This window comes from Chaetodon auriga, chromosome 13 (genome assembly GCF_051107435.1).
Source record: "Chaetodon auriga isolate fChaAug3 chromosome 13, fChaAug3.hap1, whole genome shotgun sequence".
Taxonomy (NCBI): domain Eukaryota; kingdom Metazoa; phylum Chordata; class Actinopteri; order Chaetodontiformes; family Chaetodontidae; genus Chaetodon; species Chaetodon auriga.
Genome location: NC_135086.1, coordinates 15,198,637 through 15,218,719, shown reverse-complemented (window position 1 = coordinate 15,218,719; position 20,083 = coordinate 15,198,637). Strand labels below are relative to the sequence as shown.

The 20,083-nt window shown below is 40.1% G+C and overlaps 2 protein-coding genes across 4 annotated transcripts; both read left to right on the top strand.

The window, feature by feature from the left end:
- The first annotated feature begins 230 nt into the window (after nucleotides 1–230).
- Nucleotides 231–5,867, top strand: klhl6 (kelch-like family member 6). The gene is made up of 7 exons (XM_076747768.1): nucleotides 231–617; nucleotides 697–862; nucleotides 2,097–2,546; nucleotides 2,702–2,939; nucleotides 3,404–3,606; nucleotides 4,905–5,118; nucleotides 5,569–5,867. The coding sequence occupies exons 1-7, from the start codon at nucleotides 361–363 to the stop codon at nucleotides 5,865–5,867; spliced, it is 1,827 nt and encodes a 608-aa protein (XP_076603883.1). The 5' UTR covers nucleotides 231–360.
- Nucleotides 5,868–6,878: 1,011 nt separating this feature from the next.
- On the top strand, nucleotides 6,879–18,463 carry LOC143330967 (uncharacterized). Of its 3 annotated transcripts, none has more exons than XM_076747766.1 (12): nucleotides 6,879–6,940; nucleotides 8,681–8,971; nucleotides 9,927–10,181; nucleotides 10,676–10,774; nucleotides 11,073–11,138; nucleotides 11,617–11,655; nucleotides 12,151–12,306; nucleotides 12,801–12,839; nucleotides 12,941–13,015; nucleotides 13,334–13,420; nucleotides 13,743–14,003; nucleotides 15,530–18,463. In XM_076747766.1, the coding sequence occupies exons 1-12, from the start codon at nucleotides 6,892–6,894 to the stop codon at nucleotides 16,198–16,200; spliced, it is 2,088 nt and encodes a 695-aa protein (XP_076603881.1). In that variant the 5' UTR covers nucleotides 6,879–6,891; the 3' UTR covers nucleotides 16,201–18,463. The 3 variants fall into 3 exon arrangements, with proteins under 3 accessions (XP_076603881.1, XP_076603880.1, XP_076603882.1); XM_076747765.1 differs by having other exon boundaries at nucleotides 13,743–14,105; XM_076747767.1 differs by lacking the exon at nucleotides 8,681–8,971 and having other exon boundaries at nucleotides 13,743–14,105.
- The last annotated feature ends 1,620 nt before the right edge of the window (nucleotides 18,464–20,083 follow it).

Sequence of the window (20,083 nt, the reverse complement as noted above, 5' to 3'; positions counted from 1 at the left end):
AAGCTGATAATACGCTGGGTGTTATATGTTTTACTCTCTGTTCGGTGTGGTCTGGTAGAGGCGAACTTGCACCTGTAGTTCTGAGACAAACGGAAAATTGAGTAACTTAGGGGAACAAGACAGAGTGGTACAAGAAGAGGAAGTGTCTAGAGGCAAGTATTGCTACATACGTATGTTCCTCTCTGAACAGGAATAGGAAGTACGAAGAGGACAGGAAAAAACAAATCCACATCTCAACTTGACTAAACTGTTGCAAGTGCAAACCACAGTGGTCTTTTTACTGGTGCAGGTGCACCCAAAGTAGCAACACGCTGTTCTTTCTGAGAAGAGCGCGTTTCTGAGGAGCTTCTGGTGTAAGAGATGAGTGCCTCGCTGGAGAGGACTACGGACTGTCCCTCGCCGCTGCTTGGAGAGGACTCCAGCCCAGATGAGGAGAGAGACAACCTGACAGGCTCAAGTGAGCTGCGCTGGGAAGATGGAGGCCTACCGGTGGAGCTACAGAGAGGGATGGAAACCCTACGTGTGAACAGAGAACTGACCGATGTGGTGCTGTGTGTTCAGGGACGTGACTTCCCTTGCCACAGAGCCATACTCGCAGCTGCCAGTCAGTACTTCAGGTAAACAAACAGCTGGTATTGTCAGACTCCAGCGTGATGGCACTGCTGGGGTTTACTGAATTTATGTTTTTCTGTGCAGGGCAATGTTTTGCAGCGGTCTGAAGGAGAGTCACGAGGAACGCGTGGAAATAAAAGGGTTGGACAGCGGGACGATGTCTTCTCTCCTGGAGTATACCTACACCAGCCGAGCCCTCCTTACACACTCCAATGTGCAGAGAATACTAGAGGCTGCCAGTCAATTTCAGGTAAAATGACAATTATTTACAATGACAGTTAAAGGAGATACTTGATAAGTTTATGTTGTGCAGTCCTTGTGCAGTTCTCTGCACAGAGCAGAGCACGTAGCTCTTAAACACAGATTAACAACACACAAAATCCTGATATCCCCAAAAACTAAATCAACCGGTGATGAAAGAGATTCGATTTTTGTCTGGGTACATTTTTTATTCTGCATGAAAAGGGGTTTGACCAGATTGCTTACACTTTCACGTTTTATGTAAGAGTCATCTCGTGAATCATCATGTGATTCATCAGTGGAAGTAAAAGTAAACTACCAGAGTTACAGTCATGAAGTTCAAACACCAACAGCAACAGTTTACTGTTTATACAGTATAGTTGATAATCATTTTAATCCAGTGTCATTGAATTATTATCAGTCAGTTGGCACAGAGTGTGTATCAAAGGCACGACAGAGGTCACTATAGTACAGATTTAACACCTAAAAGCATAAGATTTTTTGAAGATCATTGATTTATTTACATTCAGAGGGACAGCTTTTGTTGAGTCTTATCAGTGCAATGACCCTGCTGCAGTGTACACCTCCATTTTAACCACCTCCAATTGTGCTGATCTTCCCACCTATGACAGTTTTTCCCCCAGTGGAACAACTCTTACTCATATCTTACTGGCTAAGAGATGAGTCGTTGTAAAAGGGAAGTGAAAGTGGCCCAGTTGTTTACAGTCAGGATCAGTTTTCCATAAAGGCTTAAATTAACCACACAGCTGTGCTACACAAAGGAGGAGGCAGATGTTTGCAACGCATCTATTTCTGTGATGAGCGATTTTACGTTTTGATTTATGATTGAGCACAAAAATGCATGTAGTAAAAATGACTGTATTTATGCAGCACTTTACAAAGTGTTTATTGGTAAAACAAACAGTAAAAATGCTCAAAGAAGAAGATCACCAGACACAATTTAAAGTAGAACACAGAGAAAAACAATAAAACAATGCAGAGCATACAAGAAAGTGTGTTTTTTGTTTCATGGCTTGTTGCACCTTTTGGGATTTTAAGACAATTTTCATGTAATCTGGCCAATTTTAGTTTTGCATGCTTTTGAAATTCTAGTATAGTGTCATGTGGCTTTATCTGCTTACCAATGACAACACAGAGAAGGCCTGCATGTGCACATCAGAGTGCTTACTCAGTGTTCACCCCATTAGCGATGCTAATGTCCATGCTGGCCTTGTCTCTTGCAGTTCCTGCGTGTGGTGGATGCATGTTCTGGCTTTCTGAGCAAGGCCCTGCACCTGGAGAGCTGTATTGGGATCCTGAACCTTGCTGAAAGCCACGCTCTGTCGGCCCTGAAGACCGGGGCTCAGGACTACATCACCTCTCAGTTCTCCCAGATAGTCCAGCAGCAGGACTTCCTGGAGCTGCCGGCTGAATCGCTGGAGACTGTCCTGCAGAGGGACGACCTCGATGTGAAGTGTGAGGAGTGTGTGTTTGAGGCGCTCATGCGCTGGGTGAGAGCCCAGCAGGATGAACGCTACCCTTTACTGGGCAGATTGCTGTCGCATGTGCGGCTGCCATTGTTGGAGCCTGCGTACTTTGTAGAAAAAGTGGAGTCGGATGAACTGATTCGCTGCTGCAGTGAAGCCTTTCCTTTGTTGCAAGAGGCTCGCATCTATCACCTCTCAGGCAGGGAGGTCAGTATACAGGGAGGGCCATGAATGTGTTGCCATGTTTGACTTTAGTTATTGGTTATTTTATAAAATCTGGTACAGTATTTTGGAAACAAATCTGTCTACTATCCTGTTGCATATTTGTAGTCATGCTCTGTGCATGTCTAACCTGTTTACAGGTGGTCTCCGAACGAACCAAGCCCCGCTTGCAGCACTTTCTATCAGAGGTGTTCCTGATAATTGGAGGCTGCACGAAAGACGAACGCTTCATCTCCACTGTCACCTGTTTGGACCCCCTCAGACGCAGCAGGCTGGAGGTCGCCAGGCTGCCAGTCACAGAGATGGAGGACGAATCCCAAAACAGAAAATGGGTGGAGTTTGCCTGCATCACCTTCCGCAATGAAGTGTACATATGTGGTGAGAGAAGTCTTCAAGTTTGTTTTATAGAAAGGCTTACTGTGATTCATATAGGTGACCCTGCTGTTGTTGATATTATCTAACTCTTGTTCTCTTATATTGCATAATTTATCATGTGAACAGGTTGTTGTAAAGGTCTCTTATTCAACAGTAATGTTGTTTTAAGCAGTCTGCAGCTGAACAAAATGAACAGGAAGATGTGACCTCATCAGCACTAACTGTTGTTGTGGTTTTAGGTGTTTCCCAACTCAGGAACTGACAATGCTCAGTCTTGGTTACTGCAACTGCTCAGCCACACTGTGAACACTCAGAAAGGGCCATTGGGATTTACATCTTTAGTCAGAATGTTAAGAGAGCGGCTCAGTTTAGAGGACAGTCACGTCATCAGTACAGAATCAGTGACACGTCGATGCTTTGGGATGAAAGCGGCCGATGATTTTCTCTAATGCGCTGTGTGGTTGCAGGTGGTAAAGAGACGCAGCATGATGTTTGGAAATATAACGGCGCCTTGGACAAGTGGATCCAGATCGAGCCCCTGACAACTGGCCGCTGGAGACACAAGATGGCAGTCCACGGGGGGAAGGTGTTCGCACTGGGTGGATTTGATGGAGTTCAGAGACTTGCCAGCGTAGAGGCCTATGACCCCTTTCACAATCGCTGGACACAGGTAAGAATTCTATACTAATATGATGCTTTTATGTAACTTTGCACCAGATGTTCCTTACAGCGGCTGCAATTAGTATTTTTGTAACAACGATGACTACGTTTATACGAAAGGTGTCGCTCGTGGTGACAAGTCCACAAAGAATTTAGTTCCCTACTTCAACTCGACCGACAATCTGTGAAATAAATGAAACTAGGAGCACAGAGGACTGATAGAGAATCACCCTGACGCTCAATATCAGCAAAACCAGTGAACCAGCTGCACTCCTCCTGTATGTTGTCTTGTTTGTGTTCATGTGCCTTTCCAGTGAAGCTCATTCTGAACTCAAGGTTGTATCCATGACAGCAGACAATGCTTCAAATATCAGTGATGCTGCAAAGAAGTTACAGATTGTAAAACCTGGCTGTCACACACATTTTTACAGAAGATCTATACAATCAGCACAGTTTGAAGGTGGACACCCAAGATTAGTGTCACCAGTTCAGTATCTGACCAAATGTGAAATATGGTCACAATCTCCCTTTTTGTTCTTGAGCTTTGGGGTTGAATAATGGCTAGAAAAGTGTTTTTACACAGCATTATGATGTCACTGTGAAGTTGACCTTTGACCTTTTGGATATAAAATGTCATCATATTTGTGTAAAATTTTGAATTTGAATTTTATTGGCTATGATTTTTATTTTATTGCAGACATTTTGTTCCAAAATGCTTGTTTTCAGAAGTCTAATTTCACTATGTCATTTTTCCACAGTAGCTTCTTGCTGCCGTCAGCACTGGCTGCACAGGCATGTGAAGCCTTGTTAAGTTAAACAAATATCTGATGCTGTCTGTATATTTTAGTACTACTATTTACAGCAGCAGCTACATAAATGATTCAGAATGACTCTAACGTTGTTGCTGTAGCTAGCTAACAGCTGCTAACTGGCTAATTGCGGTAGCAGTTGTGGACCAGGCTATGTGATTGGCTGCAGGGTGAGAGGGTGGTGAATACGCCGCCATCATGAAAGGTGACATGAAATAAAAAGTGGTGTCAAATACAAGTGTTACTGGGAACAAGTCATTATGGAATAATGAAAAATGGTATTTTGAAATAAAAATTAACTATTTAATATTGAACACTTTGGAGCTCCACAGTAATCTACCATATTATTATTGTGTATATTGGATGCTAAATGCTGTACATCTTATACTCCATAAGTTGTACAGCTTTAAGCAATATACCTCACATACTGGTTTCTGTACCTGTTTGGCTGTAGACTGCTTCATCACTGACTTGGATGGCCTTTTGGCTGCATTTGCAGGTGACACCTCTTGCAACGGGGGTGAGCTCCTGTGCTACTGCAAGCTTTGACAGATGGATCTATGTGATTGGTGGTGGGCCGAATGGAAAGCTGGCAACTGATCAGGTCCAGTGCTGGGAACCTGGAACAGACCGCTGGGAACTGCGGGCACCCATTCCCATCGAAACCAAATGCACCAATGCAGTCACATTCAAGAACCACATCTATGTAGTCGGTAAGTTGGAGGTTGTGTGATGGATGGGAACTAAGTACATTGTTTGACACCTTTAGTTACTTTATTGATGAAGATTTTACATACAAAACACATGAGCTTGTAAAATATGATGCATTGTTATAGATTAACTTATCCAGCAGTACATAGCTCCACCTCAACCAATTAAAACAGCAAAATACCGCTTACACATGAATCCATCATTCATAACAAGCCAATAATGTAACAAAAATGCATTTTCTGTATTATGAGAACTTTTGTTTTTGGTGTTTTAAATGTATTTTGGGAGTGAGACTTTTACTTAAAATGATACAGCTGAAAACTTACTCCAATAATTGCTCTTTTCAAAGAAAGTAGTCATCTGTGTCTGGTATATTCTGTGAGAATTGGATGTCTTTAAATTTCTGTCTACATATTTATTAACCTTAAAATGGTTACTGTTCAATTCCCCAGGTGGTGCCATGCATGCCATGTATTGCTACTCGCCTCTGTCAGACTCCTGGTCTCTCGTGACCCGGCTCGGGGAGAGGGCAAGCTGCGCCATCGCTGCCTGTAACAACAAACTCTTCATCACAGGTGGACGGGATAACAAGAACCAAGTCATCTCCACGGTGATGTGCTGGGACGTCGGCCGAGGGGTGTTGACAGAGGAGTGTGTTTTGCCTATGGGAGTGTCGCACCACGGCAGCGTGACACTGATGAAGTCCTACACACACATACACAGAATAACACCTGCTTCTGAGAGCCAATGACACAGGCTCCTGTGACCGGACATTGTTAATGAAAAGACAGAGGTTTTTTTTTTGTGTGTGTGCATTTTTATGTCACTTTATGCCACTTTCAAATCACTTTGTTTTAACTTTTAGCAGTTAATGTGATTTTATGGAAGCAGCTGTTGAAACTTGACGTTATATTGCTAAAAGTTAATGAAAATATGCAAATAAGACTTTAATAGCAATACATACATTGTTTCATGGCTTTTAGAGTTACAATGGTTAACATAAAGGATAAAAGAAATGCAAAATAATTAAATGTTTCTAACTGAATCAAATAAGTGTATGCTTATTAATACCTAAAAATATGAACATTAACACGAGGTGTGACTTTCAAGGAGGAAACAAACCAGTGTCCGAGAGCACCTGGTGTTTTTTATTCACACACACACACTCACGCACACGCACACACACACGCGCACACACACACACACACACACACACGAACCAAAGTTTCTGTGATTCTGTGCCTGTCTTCATGTGAACACTGCCATTAAATGGTGAACACAGGTTGGAGTTTTGTTTTAACATGAATGCATCAATAGTTATAATCCAATCACACATATTAATCTGAATAATGTTTAAATGATCTTTGCACATCAGAAAGAGTATGAGCATATAAATTTGTTCATTTGCAGGCCTCCATGGTCATTGTTGACTGCTGTTATTTTCACGTTTATGAACTGATCAGGTTGGGAATTTATTATGAAGGCCAGCGGAAATGGGACCGGAAACTCTCTAGAATTCCCGCTGCGCGTGCTGTTTTAACGGATTCCGGCGCTCGGGAAAGATTTCCTGCGTACGCGACAGACACTCCCCTCATTTCACCTGCGCAGGTAATCGGAAGGGTTTTGTTTTAAGTCTGCCCGAACTAGTTCGACTTAAAACAGCAGCAGGTTTTTAACCGTCGACGACATTTTACCTGTTTATCGCCTGTAACACCTGTTACAACAAAGTGAAAGTAAAAGCAAACGGCGGCCTATGATTTTTCTTGTCTTCTGAAATGGCTCCGCGGTATTTCCTGGCTTTTCTCACCTTCACCTCCTGCACAGGTGAGTTTGTCTACAGGTTATGTTTGCGCTGATTTTAAAGGTTTGCCACTTTTGTGTGAACGTGAAGTGGTGACGCCTTCGCTGACCTGCCATGTCAAGTCAATGATTATCTGAAACCGAAAGTTGCGTCTGTGCTATGCATTGATTCTGAATCCCTTTGGTAAAAAATGAAAAATAAAAATAAAAACCAATCCTCAATACTGTTGAGTTTATAGTCTAACTTATTGTAGGAATACAACCTTAAGTCTGAGTACTAAAGGAATACCAAGAAGTACACCTGATGATACATGATGATTACCATGTCTTTACACATGTAATTACACCAGTACAATCTAGTAATACATCATCCACCTATGTCTTTGCAAAGTTGACCATAGAGAGATGTTGTGTACTAAAGCCTGTAGTTTATGAGGCTGGACTTTAGTAAAATGAAATGTTTGACAAAAAAAAAAAAAAAAAAAATCTTGACTTATGATCTGTTGATGAGTTTATTCTGGAGTTTTCAACCTCATCTCATGGTCTTCATCAGTGGATGGAGTTTGCTTGGCTAACATGGAGATGGCTCAGTTCAGTACAAATGGTCCATGTGTAATTTGTTTAATGACACTAAAAGAAATTGGCACAACTGAGAAGCTGGGAATATGTAATAATACTAGTAATAAACTCTAAATTTGTAAAGAATCTTTCATACAAGAACTGCGGCTCAGAGTGCTTTACAACAAAGAAATGACATCACATAAAAAAGACATAGAAGTTAAAAAAAATGAAAAGAAAATGAATGTAATATAGGTCCAAAAACAAATCCAATGTGATAATAATAATAATAATAGTGAAAATGAAGTTGAAAATAGAGTACATATACTGTGTACAATCAAGTAAAATAGTTTAAAATTAGTGCACATTTGGCAACATTGCTTGAGAAATCACAGTGAATTGATTAGTTAACCTTCTAGGACCTGACGTCCACATGTGTGGACATCACATTTTGGGTTGTCTAGACCACAATACTAAATTTTGCTCTACAAGGGCCTGGTTTAAAAATGCATGTCATGCAAGAGTTTGGGTTTTAGGAAGTTAAAGATAATTTTTTTTGGTTGATCGGCTAAGTAACTTTTCCTTTCACCTCTGTGAAACCTAACCATAGGTTAGGCAGTACCCAGTTTTTGACATGTTTAACCTTCCCCAGATAATCCCGTGGTTTATGCTGTTACCAGCTGATTAGAAATTACGTTGGCAGCCGCCAATCGATGCTGTACCGTTTTACACTGAACTTCAGCTGCGATTTTCTGCTTTTCTAATGCAGTTATGTGGCACTCGGTCTGTAGTTCTTACATGACCAACCTCCATCCTCGGTTGAATACTGTGAAATGCAGTTGAAAGCTAGAAAGGTCACACTCGAGGTTATTTTGTGAAACTGCTAATTATTTCCAAGGTCAAGAATGAACTTTCACACTTCTGTTTAACTCTCACATTTTGCCTGCCTCTGTTGGCGTACGTGAGGGGTACAGACTGTTTGAAACAGTTCTCTAATGCTTTCACCACACGCCGACCCACAGTCTCAAAAATGACCATAGATCTGAATGAGCACCTCTTCGCTTCACATGAATAGGATTTACTGCAGATTTATTTATACTGGATTAGGTCTTCAGTTGTCATTGTACCCTTGAATGTTTAAAATGAACTTAGCTTGTTCTCACATTTCACTGCATGTTTCTGTACCTCTCTATTCTTTGTGTCCAGCTGCTATAGAGTCTCTAAAATATGCACTCAAAGGCCAGGAGGTCAGCTTGAAGCCAGACATCGCTGCGAACAGTGCAGACATTCTGTGGAAACATAATGGCAACAAAGTGGTAGAGTTTGATGGCCGGGAGGAGCTGGTGTACGGCCAGTTTGAAAGCAGGATCACTCTTGACTGGCACTCTGCAGAACTCACTATCACCGACCTCAGCTTTGAAGACAGTGGAAATTATGATTTGGAAATATTCAGAGACAATAAGTTGCATTATTTTCGTTATAAATTGGAGGTCATAGGTAAGTGGTTTTTTTTTACTCACTCTTTTGTTAATGCAGCGTTAATCGGTCAACATTAGTACCTGCTCTCTAAAGCTGAAAGAGTCACGCATCACAACTCAGCAACTGCTGCTTGGTTACTTTACCAGCTACAGCATTACAGCACAGTGGCACAGAGGATGCTGCTTAAAAAGAGATTTCTGGCACAAGTCACACTGTTGCACTGTTGAAGCTTGTGAAGGCCGAGAGGTAATAATTCTCCTGTCAGTTCAGGGGATTGATCGACAACCTTCTGGTCACAAACTCACTTCTGTAACCTTTAGGCCACCACTGCCCCTGTGTCTGAAGCTGGCAGTCAAGGAAATTGTTGGTATTTGTAGTTTTTTCAAACATAATAAACCGTCTTGTGCTGTAAAGCAGAATCAGAAGCGGGTTGGACTTCTTCAGGCTGTGTGCTTTCACTTTCACTTTTGCTATCTGGTCAGAAACTTCTTCTGACCTTGAAATGTCTTCCTCATTCTCACTTAACACAGTCAAGTGCTGTAATTGGTACCCAGAATTTACTGAGGTGCATGTTCATACGTTCAAGGATCTCTATGTTCAAGTGCGCTGCAACATTAATCCCATTTGACCTCAGTTTATGATATTAGAGACGTTCGACCAGGACTGCTCCCAGTGTTATCTCTTAATACGTCACCTATTGAGAGACTTTGCTCTCCGTGACATATTAGTTGTTTGTTCAAACAGAAGACAATATACGTTATGATCAGTGCCAATCAGAATTGCTGTTTGTCTTGCCTTAACCAGATCAAACAAAACTTTTTGGCAGTTTTTTTTTTTTTTTTTTTTTCTATTTTAGAACTTTATACCCAGCACCACGTTTAAAGTTTTGTTGCAAGAATGTGATGTTTGTTATTGTATATGCATGTAACATAATAGACTCCTTCTTTCATTCATTTACTTGTTCCCCAAATAGAAAATGTTGCCAAGCCCACCATTTCCTGTAAGATGAATGATGACGGCGAGTCTGGAACGCTGGCGTGCTCTGCAGAGCCCAGACAACCTCAGTCCTTAATGAAGTTTGAGTGGAGCTCACATGGAAACGTACTGCCTGGCCCACAGTTAATAATACCTCTTGGGCAGAAACATGACGATGAAGAGTACAGCTGTCATGTGAGCAACCCTCTGAGTAATGAAACGGCTACATTCACTGCAAAGCATTGCTACCCTGGTAAGATTTCACTTAGACATCAGCTGCACGGTGCATTTATATCATTTATATCATTTTGTGAAATCTGTCATTTCAAGCAAAGGTACTTTCAGACATTTATTTGTAAAAGACATTTGAACAATTGACCCAGCGCAGGTCATGGCTTTCATTAATAAACTATACCTGCACCTGCTGCATTGACACTCAATTTGAAACTTTGATCTTTCAGTCTCAGCTGAGCTTTATATCTTACCAGCGGTGACGGAACATGAATGCACAAATGATGTGTGCACAATGTGTCCCCTTTGCATCATCAATAACAATGATAGCAGAGTAAATATATTAATAGATCTGTCTTCAAAAAAGGTTTCAAAGTGAGCATCAAGACAGACGGCAGAGTTCATGTTCAGAAACGAGGCTGAAATGTCGAGTGTTACAGCACTGAATGTTGTTTTGGTAATGAATGATATGTAGTAAGAGGTTGCTGTAAGTTTGGCTTTTGTGTTTGTGTGCAGAAAATGATCCTGGACCAGTGATTGCCGGTGTCGTGTCTGCAGTTATACTGCTACTGGGTATCGTCGTGGGTGTAGTGTTCTGCCGACAAACTCGGAGAGGTACAGTGGAAGAAACCTTAACCAGAGAAATGGATCCCAAAATTATTTATTTTTCAGCAGCTAAGGAATTGTAGCTGATATATATATATATATATATATATATATTTTTTTTTTTTTTTTTTTTTCACTGAGAACTGACTGTTCTCCCAGAACTACCAGCGGTCTGCATAGAACTCCATGTATGTGGAGTATTACTTAACACAAACAGCTGCTGTTATTGACTCTAATCTCAACAATGTGTGAAGCTAAAACGTACTGTTTCTACCTTCTTTTTCTGTCCTCTCCCTCTTGGTTCCAGCGTGTTTTGCAGAAGACAAAACGGAAAATGATGTGAAAAATCAGTCAGCACCTGGTGCAGCAGACGGTATGTTACTGTATTTCTCAGCGGTCAGTATCAGACATTAGCACTGCAAGTAGTGATTGTTGTTTGTCATGTTTTTAATCATCAGTGAATCAATTGATTGTTTTGCAAAATGTCATAAGACATTGAAAAACAGCCATCATGATGAACAGAGCAAACCCAAAATGATTTCTGTATGTTAATCTATGATTGATTGCATTATATTTTGTGTTTCAGTCTGTTTCAGGGTCAGATGAGGAGATAGGAAAAAGTATCATCTGTATTTAAATGATTTAATGTAATGATAATAATAAAACATCCACAAGTATTTAGACATTTTTTTCTTCCAGCTTCTCACTTTGCCTTCTAGGGCTTCCGTACATAACCATGACTTGGTCTTGTATTTTTATTTTGGGGGTATTTTGTGTACAGTACAGAATGATGAAATTGAGATAAATTCATGAAATGACATGTGTCACAAATTATTATTTTTTCTTTACAGCACATGTTGTGAATGCAGAAGGTCAGATGCCACGAAAAGGTAACATTAACTCAGATGTTATTTCTTATGACTTATACAGTACATAGTACAGAGGATGGTACAGATGAATCCTGCTGGTTGTCACTGTTCACTCTTTCCATTGTTTGTCAAAGAGTGTGTGAAGAACATTGAGCAAAACAATGATGAACTTATTGTGCCCAAAAACCTGCAGACAGGTAATTTTTGTTATTAGCTGTAATTAATGCTGCAGCTAATGCTTCATTATCAATTAATCTACTGATTATTTTCTCATTGAATGCATCAATTTATCTTTTTATTTATTTATTTTATCTTGAAATAGCTTGTTTTGTTTGACCAACAGTGTTATTGTCGTTTTTTTGCTTTCTAAGCAACTTAAATTATTAATGGATTATTCAAAACAGTGTTGACTGATTTTCTGTTGATCAACTAATTGATTAATCAATGTATTGTTTGAGTGCTGCCTGTCATCAACATCACACATCACTCTATATTTTGTGTTTCAATCTGTTTCAGGGTCAGATGAGGAGGCCGCACAGGGTGACGAAAATGCTCCTCTTCTTGACAGAGCACCCACACTTCCACTCGGCCGAGGTAGTGTGAATATGAGGCCTAATGACTCTGCTAGCAATCACAAAGAGGACACAGGTTCACACCTGGACGCTGGAAAAGGTAAATCCTGCTGAGTGTTGTGCTTTCTGATTTGGGATATTGTATGTACCTGTTTTGAGCTACAGACAGGATTATCACGGCTTTTTGCTGTTGTTAAGGAAATGTTGCAAAACCTGGGTTTAAAGCAAATGAAATGAAAAACACATCACTTCTAGTGCTTGTGACAGAACATTATGCATTGTGTCTGCTGTTACTATTCACAAAACAAAATGTCTCTTATGCCTCAGCCAGACTCCTGAAAGACAGACGCATTGATAGGAAAAGTATCATCTGTATTTAAATGATTTAATGTAATGATAATAATAAAACATCCACAAGTATTTAGACATTTTTTTCTTCCAGCTTCTCACTTTGCCTTCTAGGGCTTATGTACATAACCATGACTTGGTCTTGTATTTTTAATTTGGGGGTATTTTGTGTACAGTACAGAATGATGAAATTGAGATAAATTCATGAAATAGCATGTGTCACAAATTATTATTTTTTCTTTACAGCACATGTTGTGAATGCAGAAGGTCAGATGCCACGAAAAGGTAACATTAACTCAGATGTTATTTCTTATGACTTGTACAGTACATAGTACAGAGGATGGTACAGATGAATCCTGCTGGTTGTCACTGTTCACTCTTTACAGGGTGGGTCAAAGAGCGTGTGAAGAACATTGAGCAAAACAATGATGAACCTATTGTGCCCAAAAACCTGCAGACAGGTAATTTTTGTTATTAGCTGTAATTAATGCTGCAGTTAATGCTTCATTATCAATTAATCTACTGATTATTTTCTCATTGAATGCATCAATTTATCTTTTTATTTATTTATTTTATCTTGAAATAGCTGGTTTTGTTTGACCAACAGTGTTATTGTCGTTTTTTGCTTTCTAAGCAACTTAAATTATTAATGGATTATTCAAAATAGTGTTGACTGATTTTCTGTTGATCAACTAATTGATTAATCAATGTATTGTTTGAGTGCTGCTTGTCATCAACATCACACATCGCTGTATATTTTGTGTTTCAATCTGTTTCAGGGTCAGATGAGGAGGCCGCACAGGGTGACAAAACTACTGATCTTTACAGAGCACCCACACCTCCCTCTAATCAGCCACTGGGCCGAGGTAGTGTGAATATGAGGCCTAATGACTCTGCTAGCAATCACAATATACATAAACATTTAGATACTGGTCATAAATGTAAAATAGGGAGCCTTAAAACAAAGTGTCGCCAAGATGGAGTGATTTCAGAGCATGAAACAAAATATGCAATGTCTGTTGTTACAAGAAAAAATCTTCTTTTCCTCATCTATCCTGTGGTGTTCCACAGGGCTCAATCCCATTTATTGTTGTCAAATAACATGTTGCCGCATTCACAAACTCATGATAGTCAACAGGTGCACTTTTTGTACTCTTTTCTTTGAAACTCTTTTTTTGTCTGTTTCAGAGTTAGCAAAAAAGAAAGAGGAGACTGAGGGAGCAAAGTCTCTTCCTGCAAATGCTGTCTCTCCTACTGCTCAGCCATGTTCGCCATTGACCCCAAACTCTTCAAATACAGAAGCTAAGGACACCGCTGGTGAACACGAGGAAGATGGCAACTCAGATGAGATCAGTGCAGAAACGTGTGACTCCTCAGGCGTAGGGAAGGCAAACAAATCAGACGACTCTCGTGAGGACGAACCGTCATCCACCATTCCTGAAGAGAAAGGTTCAGAGACGACACTACATGAGCAAGATTCAAAATTGCCACAGAAAGACACACACAGAAGTGATGATAAACAGCAAGAAGAGGACAAATCACTTACTGAAGGTGAAAATGGAACAGTTAATGTCAGTGATGCTGAAGAAGCAAAGGAGGAAGGGAATTAGTGTGCCTCCCACTAGTACATCAAACTGTTGAATCTGAAAATGAGGCCCAGTGTAATCCAGGAGAGGAAAAGCCAGGCCAGCGAGAGCCTTAGTGAGGATAGAAAAGGACAAAAGAAAGATTATTAGATTAGTTATTCCACAATCCATCATACAACAAAGTGAAAAGAGAGAATTTAAGAAAGAACAACGTGAAGTTGTAAATACAACAAAGGAGAAGGAAAATGGACAAGATCAGTACAGACAGAGATAAAAGAGCATGGAGGACTTTCAGTCAGAGACTGTCCAGAGGAAGACAGATATCCACTGTGTGTCTGTAGGAAGATTATGGATCCAATAAGAGTTATTAAGAGGAGGAGCAGACAGCTACCCACCACTGCGAGGCCTTCAGCCAATCTTTTTTTTTTTTAACAGTCACTGAAGCTACAACAGTTATCTACAAATATAGTGACAAAAACTCTATATTTCATACCACATGTATGGATTTCAATATTATATAAAATGTTTGATTATCTTCCAAGATACATTATTACAGAAAAAAAGCTAAACATCAGCTCTGAATATCTAAATATCCAATAAATACAGGTACATGACAGAAAACACTTGAAGTCCTAATCTATATTCAATCCATGAGGCTTCTGTAATCCAGCAGTGTTCCCTTCTCAGCAGGAAAACTTGTAAATTACCATCTCTTTGAGGAAATTATACCTTCAATATATCTAAGAGAGCAAACAGGATGATTCAACTCATCAAAATGTATTGTTATTGGATTATGGAGTTTTCAGTGTTCTGCTCTTTTCCAACATGAGTTACCACACGGGCAAGTGGTCAGATACACGACTGATTTAGTGTGACATCACTAGTGTGATACTGGTCAGTAATGTAAAATAGGGAGCCTTAAAACAAAGTGCCACCAAGATGGAGTGATTTCAGAGCATGAAACAAAATATGCAATGTCTGTTGTTATAAAAAAAAATCTTCTTTTCCTCATCTATCCTGTGGTCTTCCACAGCACTTAATCCCAGGCCCTTTATTGTTGTCAAATTACACGTTGCCACATTCACAAACACATGATAGTCAACACTATGCTGATGATACTCAGCTTTTGGATGTGAGAAAACATGACAGCTAAATTATTAAGAATCCAAAATCATCGCATGTGATCCCCAAATTTCTAACAACCATGAGTGGTTTACATGGCAAATGGCTTTTTACTGTAGCTTTGTTCATTTTCTAAACCTCCATGTAGTAAGATGAATTGATTTTTAAACCAAGACTGACTCAGTTTGATCCTTTTGTAAATTCTTAGCATTCAGATGCACTTTTCATACTGTTTTCTTTGAAACTCTTTTTTTTTGTCTGTTTCAGAATCAGTGGAAGAGAATTCTGAGGAACCAAAGTCTTGTCCTGCAAATGCTGTCTCTCCTCCTGCTCAGCCATGTTCGCCATTGACCACAGACTCTCCAAATACGGCAGCTAAGGACACCGCTGGTAAACACGAGGGAGATGGCAACTCAGATGAGATCAGTACAGGAAAGTGTGACTCCTCAGGTGTAGGGAAGGCAAACAAATCAGACGACTCTAGCGGGGATAAACCGTCGTCCACCATTCCTGAAGTGAAAGGTTCAGAGACGACACCACATGAGCAAGAAACACACAGAGGTGATGATGAACAGCAGAAAGAGGGCAAATCAGTTACTGAAGCTGTAAATGGAACGCATAAAATCAGTGATGCTGAAGAAGCAAAGGAGGATCCGTGTTTAGCCTCCCACTGTGACAGCAGTTCCTTTCAAGAATCTCCACACACTGCAAATACTGACCCAGGTCAAGAAGAAGAGAACAAGACCAGGAAAGACTCAGGTGAGTCTGCTGAGGATGAGAACAAGACCAGGAAAGACTCAGGTGAGTCTGCTGAGGATGAGAACAAGACCAGGAAAGACTCAGGTGAGTCTGCTGAGGATGAAGGTGAAACTGCTGAATCTGAAAATGAGGCCCAGTGTAATCCAGGAGAGGAAAAGCCAGGCCAGCGAGAGCCTTAGTGAGGATAGAAAAGGCCAAAGGGAAGATTATTAGATTAGTTATTCCACAATCCATCATACAACAAAGTGAAAAGAGAGAATTTAGGAAGAAACAAAGTGAAGTTGTAAATACAACAAAGGAGAAGGAAATGGACAAGATCAGTACAGACAGAGTTAAAAGAGCACGGAGGACTTTCAGTCAGAGACTGTCCAGAGGAAGACAGATATCCACTGTGTGTCTGTAGGAAGATTATGGATCCAATAAAAGTTATTAAGAGGAGGAGCAGACAGCTACCCACCACTGCGAGGCCTTCAGCCAATCTTTTTTTTTTTTTTTTTAAACACAAGAACTACAGCCAATCACTTTACTACAAAAACTCTATGTTTCATACCGCATGTACAGATTATAATAATAATACATAAAATGTTTGATTATCTTCCAAGATACATTATTACAGAAACAAGTTAAACATCAGCTCTGAATATCTAAATATCCAATAAATACAGGTATTCAATCCATGAGGCTTCTGTAATCCAGCAGTGTTCCCTTCTCAGCAGGAAAACTTGTAAATTACCATCTCTTTGAGGAAATTATACCTTCAATACATCTAAGAGAGCAAACAGGATGATTCAACTCATCAAAATGTATTGTTACTGGATTATGGAGTTTTCAGTGTTCTTTCCAGCATGACTCACCACACGAGCAAGTGGTCAGATACACGACTGATTTAGTGTGACATCAGATGATTCTTTTTATATGCTTAAACCGTACAGCTGTAAGCATAATTGCACTGACTGCAACCCTGAATGCATCATTGAGTTGACAGTCAGATTCAATGGATGACAGTGTTTTGTTATTATTCCTGTTATCTGTTCTGCATCTGGGCGGCACGGTGGCGCAGCAGGTAGTGCGCATGCCTCACAGGTATGGTTTGATCCCCTGGTCGGGCAGGGCCTTTCTGTGTGAAGTTTGCATGTTCTTCCTGTGCATGCGTGGGTTCTCTCTGGGCACTCCGGCTTCTTCCCACAGACCAAAAACATTTGATTTCACTGTAGGTTTCTAAGAGATCAGACCTGGATCTAGGATGGATTTCTTGTGTCCTCTTTGCTTGAAATTTGTATGTCATTTCGTTCATGTTCCTGTTAAATTCATTCTGACAAATGCATTTATTCTGCAAAACTGACTGAAAGGAAGAATCTTTTAGCGGTAAGGGATAATCAGTTTGCCCTTAGTAAAGTATTTCTAGCAGTTGGTTTTCTGGTTCAGCTGCAAAAACATGAATTATCCAGTAACAACACATTTAAATTTAGTCATCCTATTTCCTCCATATATACATTGAAAGTATCACTTGCCAAAGAGGAGGTCATCTAGATATTTTCCTGTTGAGGGGGGAATATTATTCGATTCACAGTCTGAGAACCTCATGGATTGAATATAAATTATGACTTCAAGTGTTTTCTGTAATGTATCTGTATTTATTGGGTATTTAGATAAAAGCGTCTACGATGTTCTTCCTTCATCTTAAGATGTTTTTCTGTTTTTAATGACTCGGCTGCTTGTAATATGATTTCTGTTCATTGTACATCCATTTAAATTTCAATGATTTTTTAAATGATACAAAAAAGTATACGCCACTAATAAAGCTACATGTATGTTTTTTGCTTTTTTTTTTTTTTCAAATCAAGCAATTGTGTTATATATTTAATTCAATCACTTCATTTAACAGCACTGATTTTATGAGTCTTCATGCTATGAGAGTTGAACTGACATGTAAGAGAGACATTCCACTATAACAGAATTACCAACTGTACTTCTTAACCTCATGTTGTTACTGATAAGGCACGTTTTTATTGTGTAATGAAAAAACTGTAATCTTTACTTGACATCCAGTGACTGTGACAAGGTTAGAACAGCTCTTTCCTTCTTGCAATCAGATACTTTATTGAAGATGTTGTACGAGACTGAAATCATCATGGCATCAACGAATCCCTCTGGATTCACAGAGAGTTTAGAAATCTGTATTATGTTGCATTAAATATAAAAGTGACCTGCGTGCCCACTTCCACAATCACAAATCTCAGATCAAACAACGGTGCATTGAGAGACATGTGTTCTGTATTTTAAAAAAATGTTTTGTGCTCTCCTTTGTTGTTATTGTGACCAGCTTATGTTTACTATTTCACTGCTGAATGTTTGAACATTTGTGGACTTCAGGGAATATTTGTTGGGGGGGGGGAGTATGTATCCATGTGTAACAGTGAGTGATGTTTTGATAAAATCAATGCTTTTGGACGAATTCTTGTCTTTTTGTTATATGATGAAAGCTCAGATTCCACTGTTTTTGATGTAATGATAGCACCAGAATATTTATTGAAGGATGCAGGATTTGCTTTTAGATTCCTTTGAAACCTGAGTGATGGAGTCAGAAGACTCCAGAAGAGAGAATTAAGTTAGAAAAGTGATGGTGTGTTTGACAGCTTAGCACTGCAACTCTATAACCTGCACACATTCATACAAAAAGACACTGAGGCTGCATCAGGTTATGTTGGTAAATAACTGTAAGAGCTCCTTTTTCTCAGTAGGGGGCAGTGTTTATTAGCTCTTACCTCTTGTCATGGACTGATTTTTTAGAAATGAGTTTTTTGCAGGGCTTAACACTGAGCTGGTTGAAGGACATCTTCAGCTACAGAGGCAAGCTTAACAAATACACAGGAAAATGTGATGGCCAAATATATTTAATGCAGAACATCTGAAGTCTGATACGTACAGATAAATATTACTTTGAGTCCAGGGCAGGGTTGTTGATGAGGAGCTGTGAAAATGTGTGTGAATGCATGTGACTATACAGGCTCAAAGATGGCATTCAGAGAGACTGCTGGTGCAGTTAAAAGAAATGCGCACTGGACAGTTGCATTACATTTTGGATATCAACAAGGTCGACATAACTGCAAAACAGCGAACCAGCTAAAGCGCGCTGTGATGTAAATGCATGAAAAGCAGGTTCACCCACTGCTGCATGACAAGCGGGTGTAGATTTCCAAAGGTGCTGGTTGGGCCATGTGAGAAAGTCATGCATGATTAGTTTAACCTCTGAGTCACAGAGAAGTCTGTGATCTGCTACCACCTGACCTGTGGGTTCAGGGCACAAGCAGAGAATGAACACTATCGTATTTCTGTGGTCGCAACAAATACCAAGGGAATATTAGAGGATTGAATTATTTGTGGGGATCGGGGCTGCGCCTCCTGAGACGAGGGTCACAATGAGGTTCTGCCGAGACATCGCTGATGTGTCGATGGCAGCAGGGACATTCACGCGTTGGCTCGGAGTCTTCCAGTGGAGCGATGGTTTCTCCATGCCTGCATGTTTTCATATAAGCATCTTGTCTCAAGGTTATTACACCAAAGAGGCTTTTTCGATTTTTCTTCTGGAATTTGGAAAAAAAATAAAACATGACAGCCGGACTAGCCGGTGCACGTCTTTTAAAGTAAGATACTTGTTTCCTTTTCCACATCATATGGTTACATTACACGGGTGTGTAATGTTCCTTCAGACACAGGCCCAATTACACTTCTACTAAGATTGTTAAGGTCCTTTATAGCCTTGCTGCAAAAGGAGAGAAAGAAAAAAAGAGGAATGGGCCACCCTCCAGAACTGCCTTTTATACCAGGTTGATTAGCATGCTGGGTTGTTTAAATTGCCTCCTGGAGGGCTGACGTGAAATCGAACAATATCCTCTGGCTTTAGAGACTAGCCCCATAGCTTCTCATTTATTTTTATGCAGAGTTAGGACAGACCTTGGCACTACTCCACTGAGGAAGCTGAGCCCGGGGAGGCCAGGTCCGGGTAGGTCAGGACAAATCAATTAATATCAGCTCAATAAAAGTTCTTGGCTCTCTCTGGGC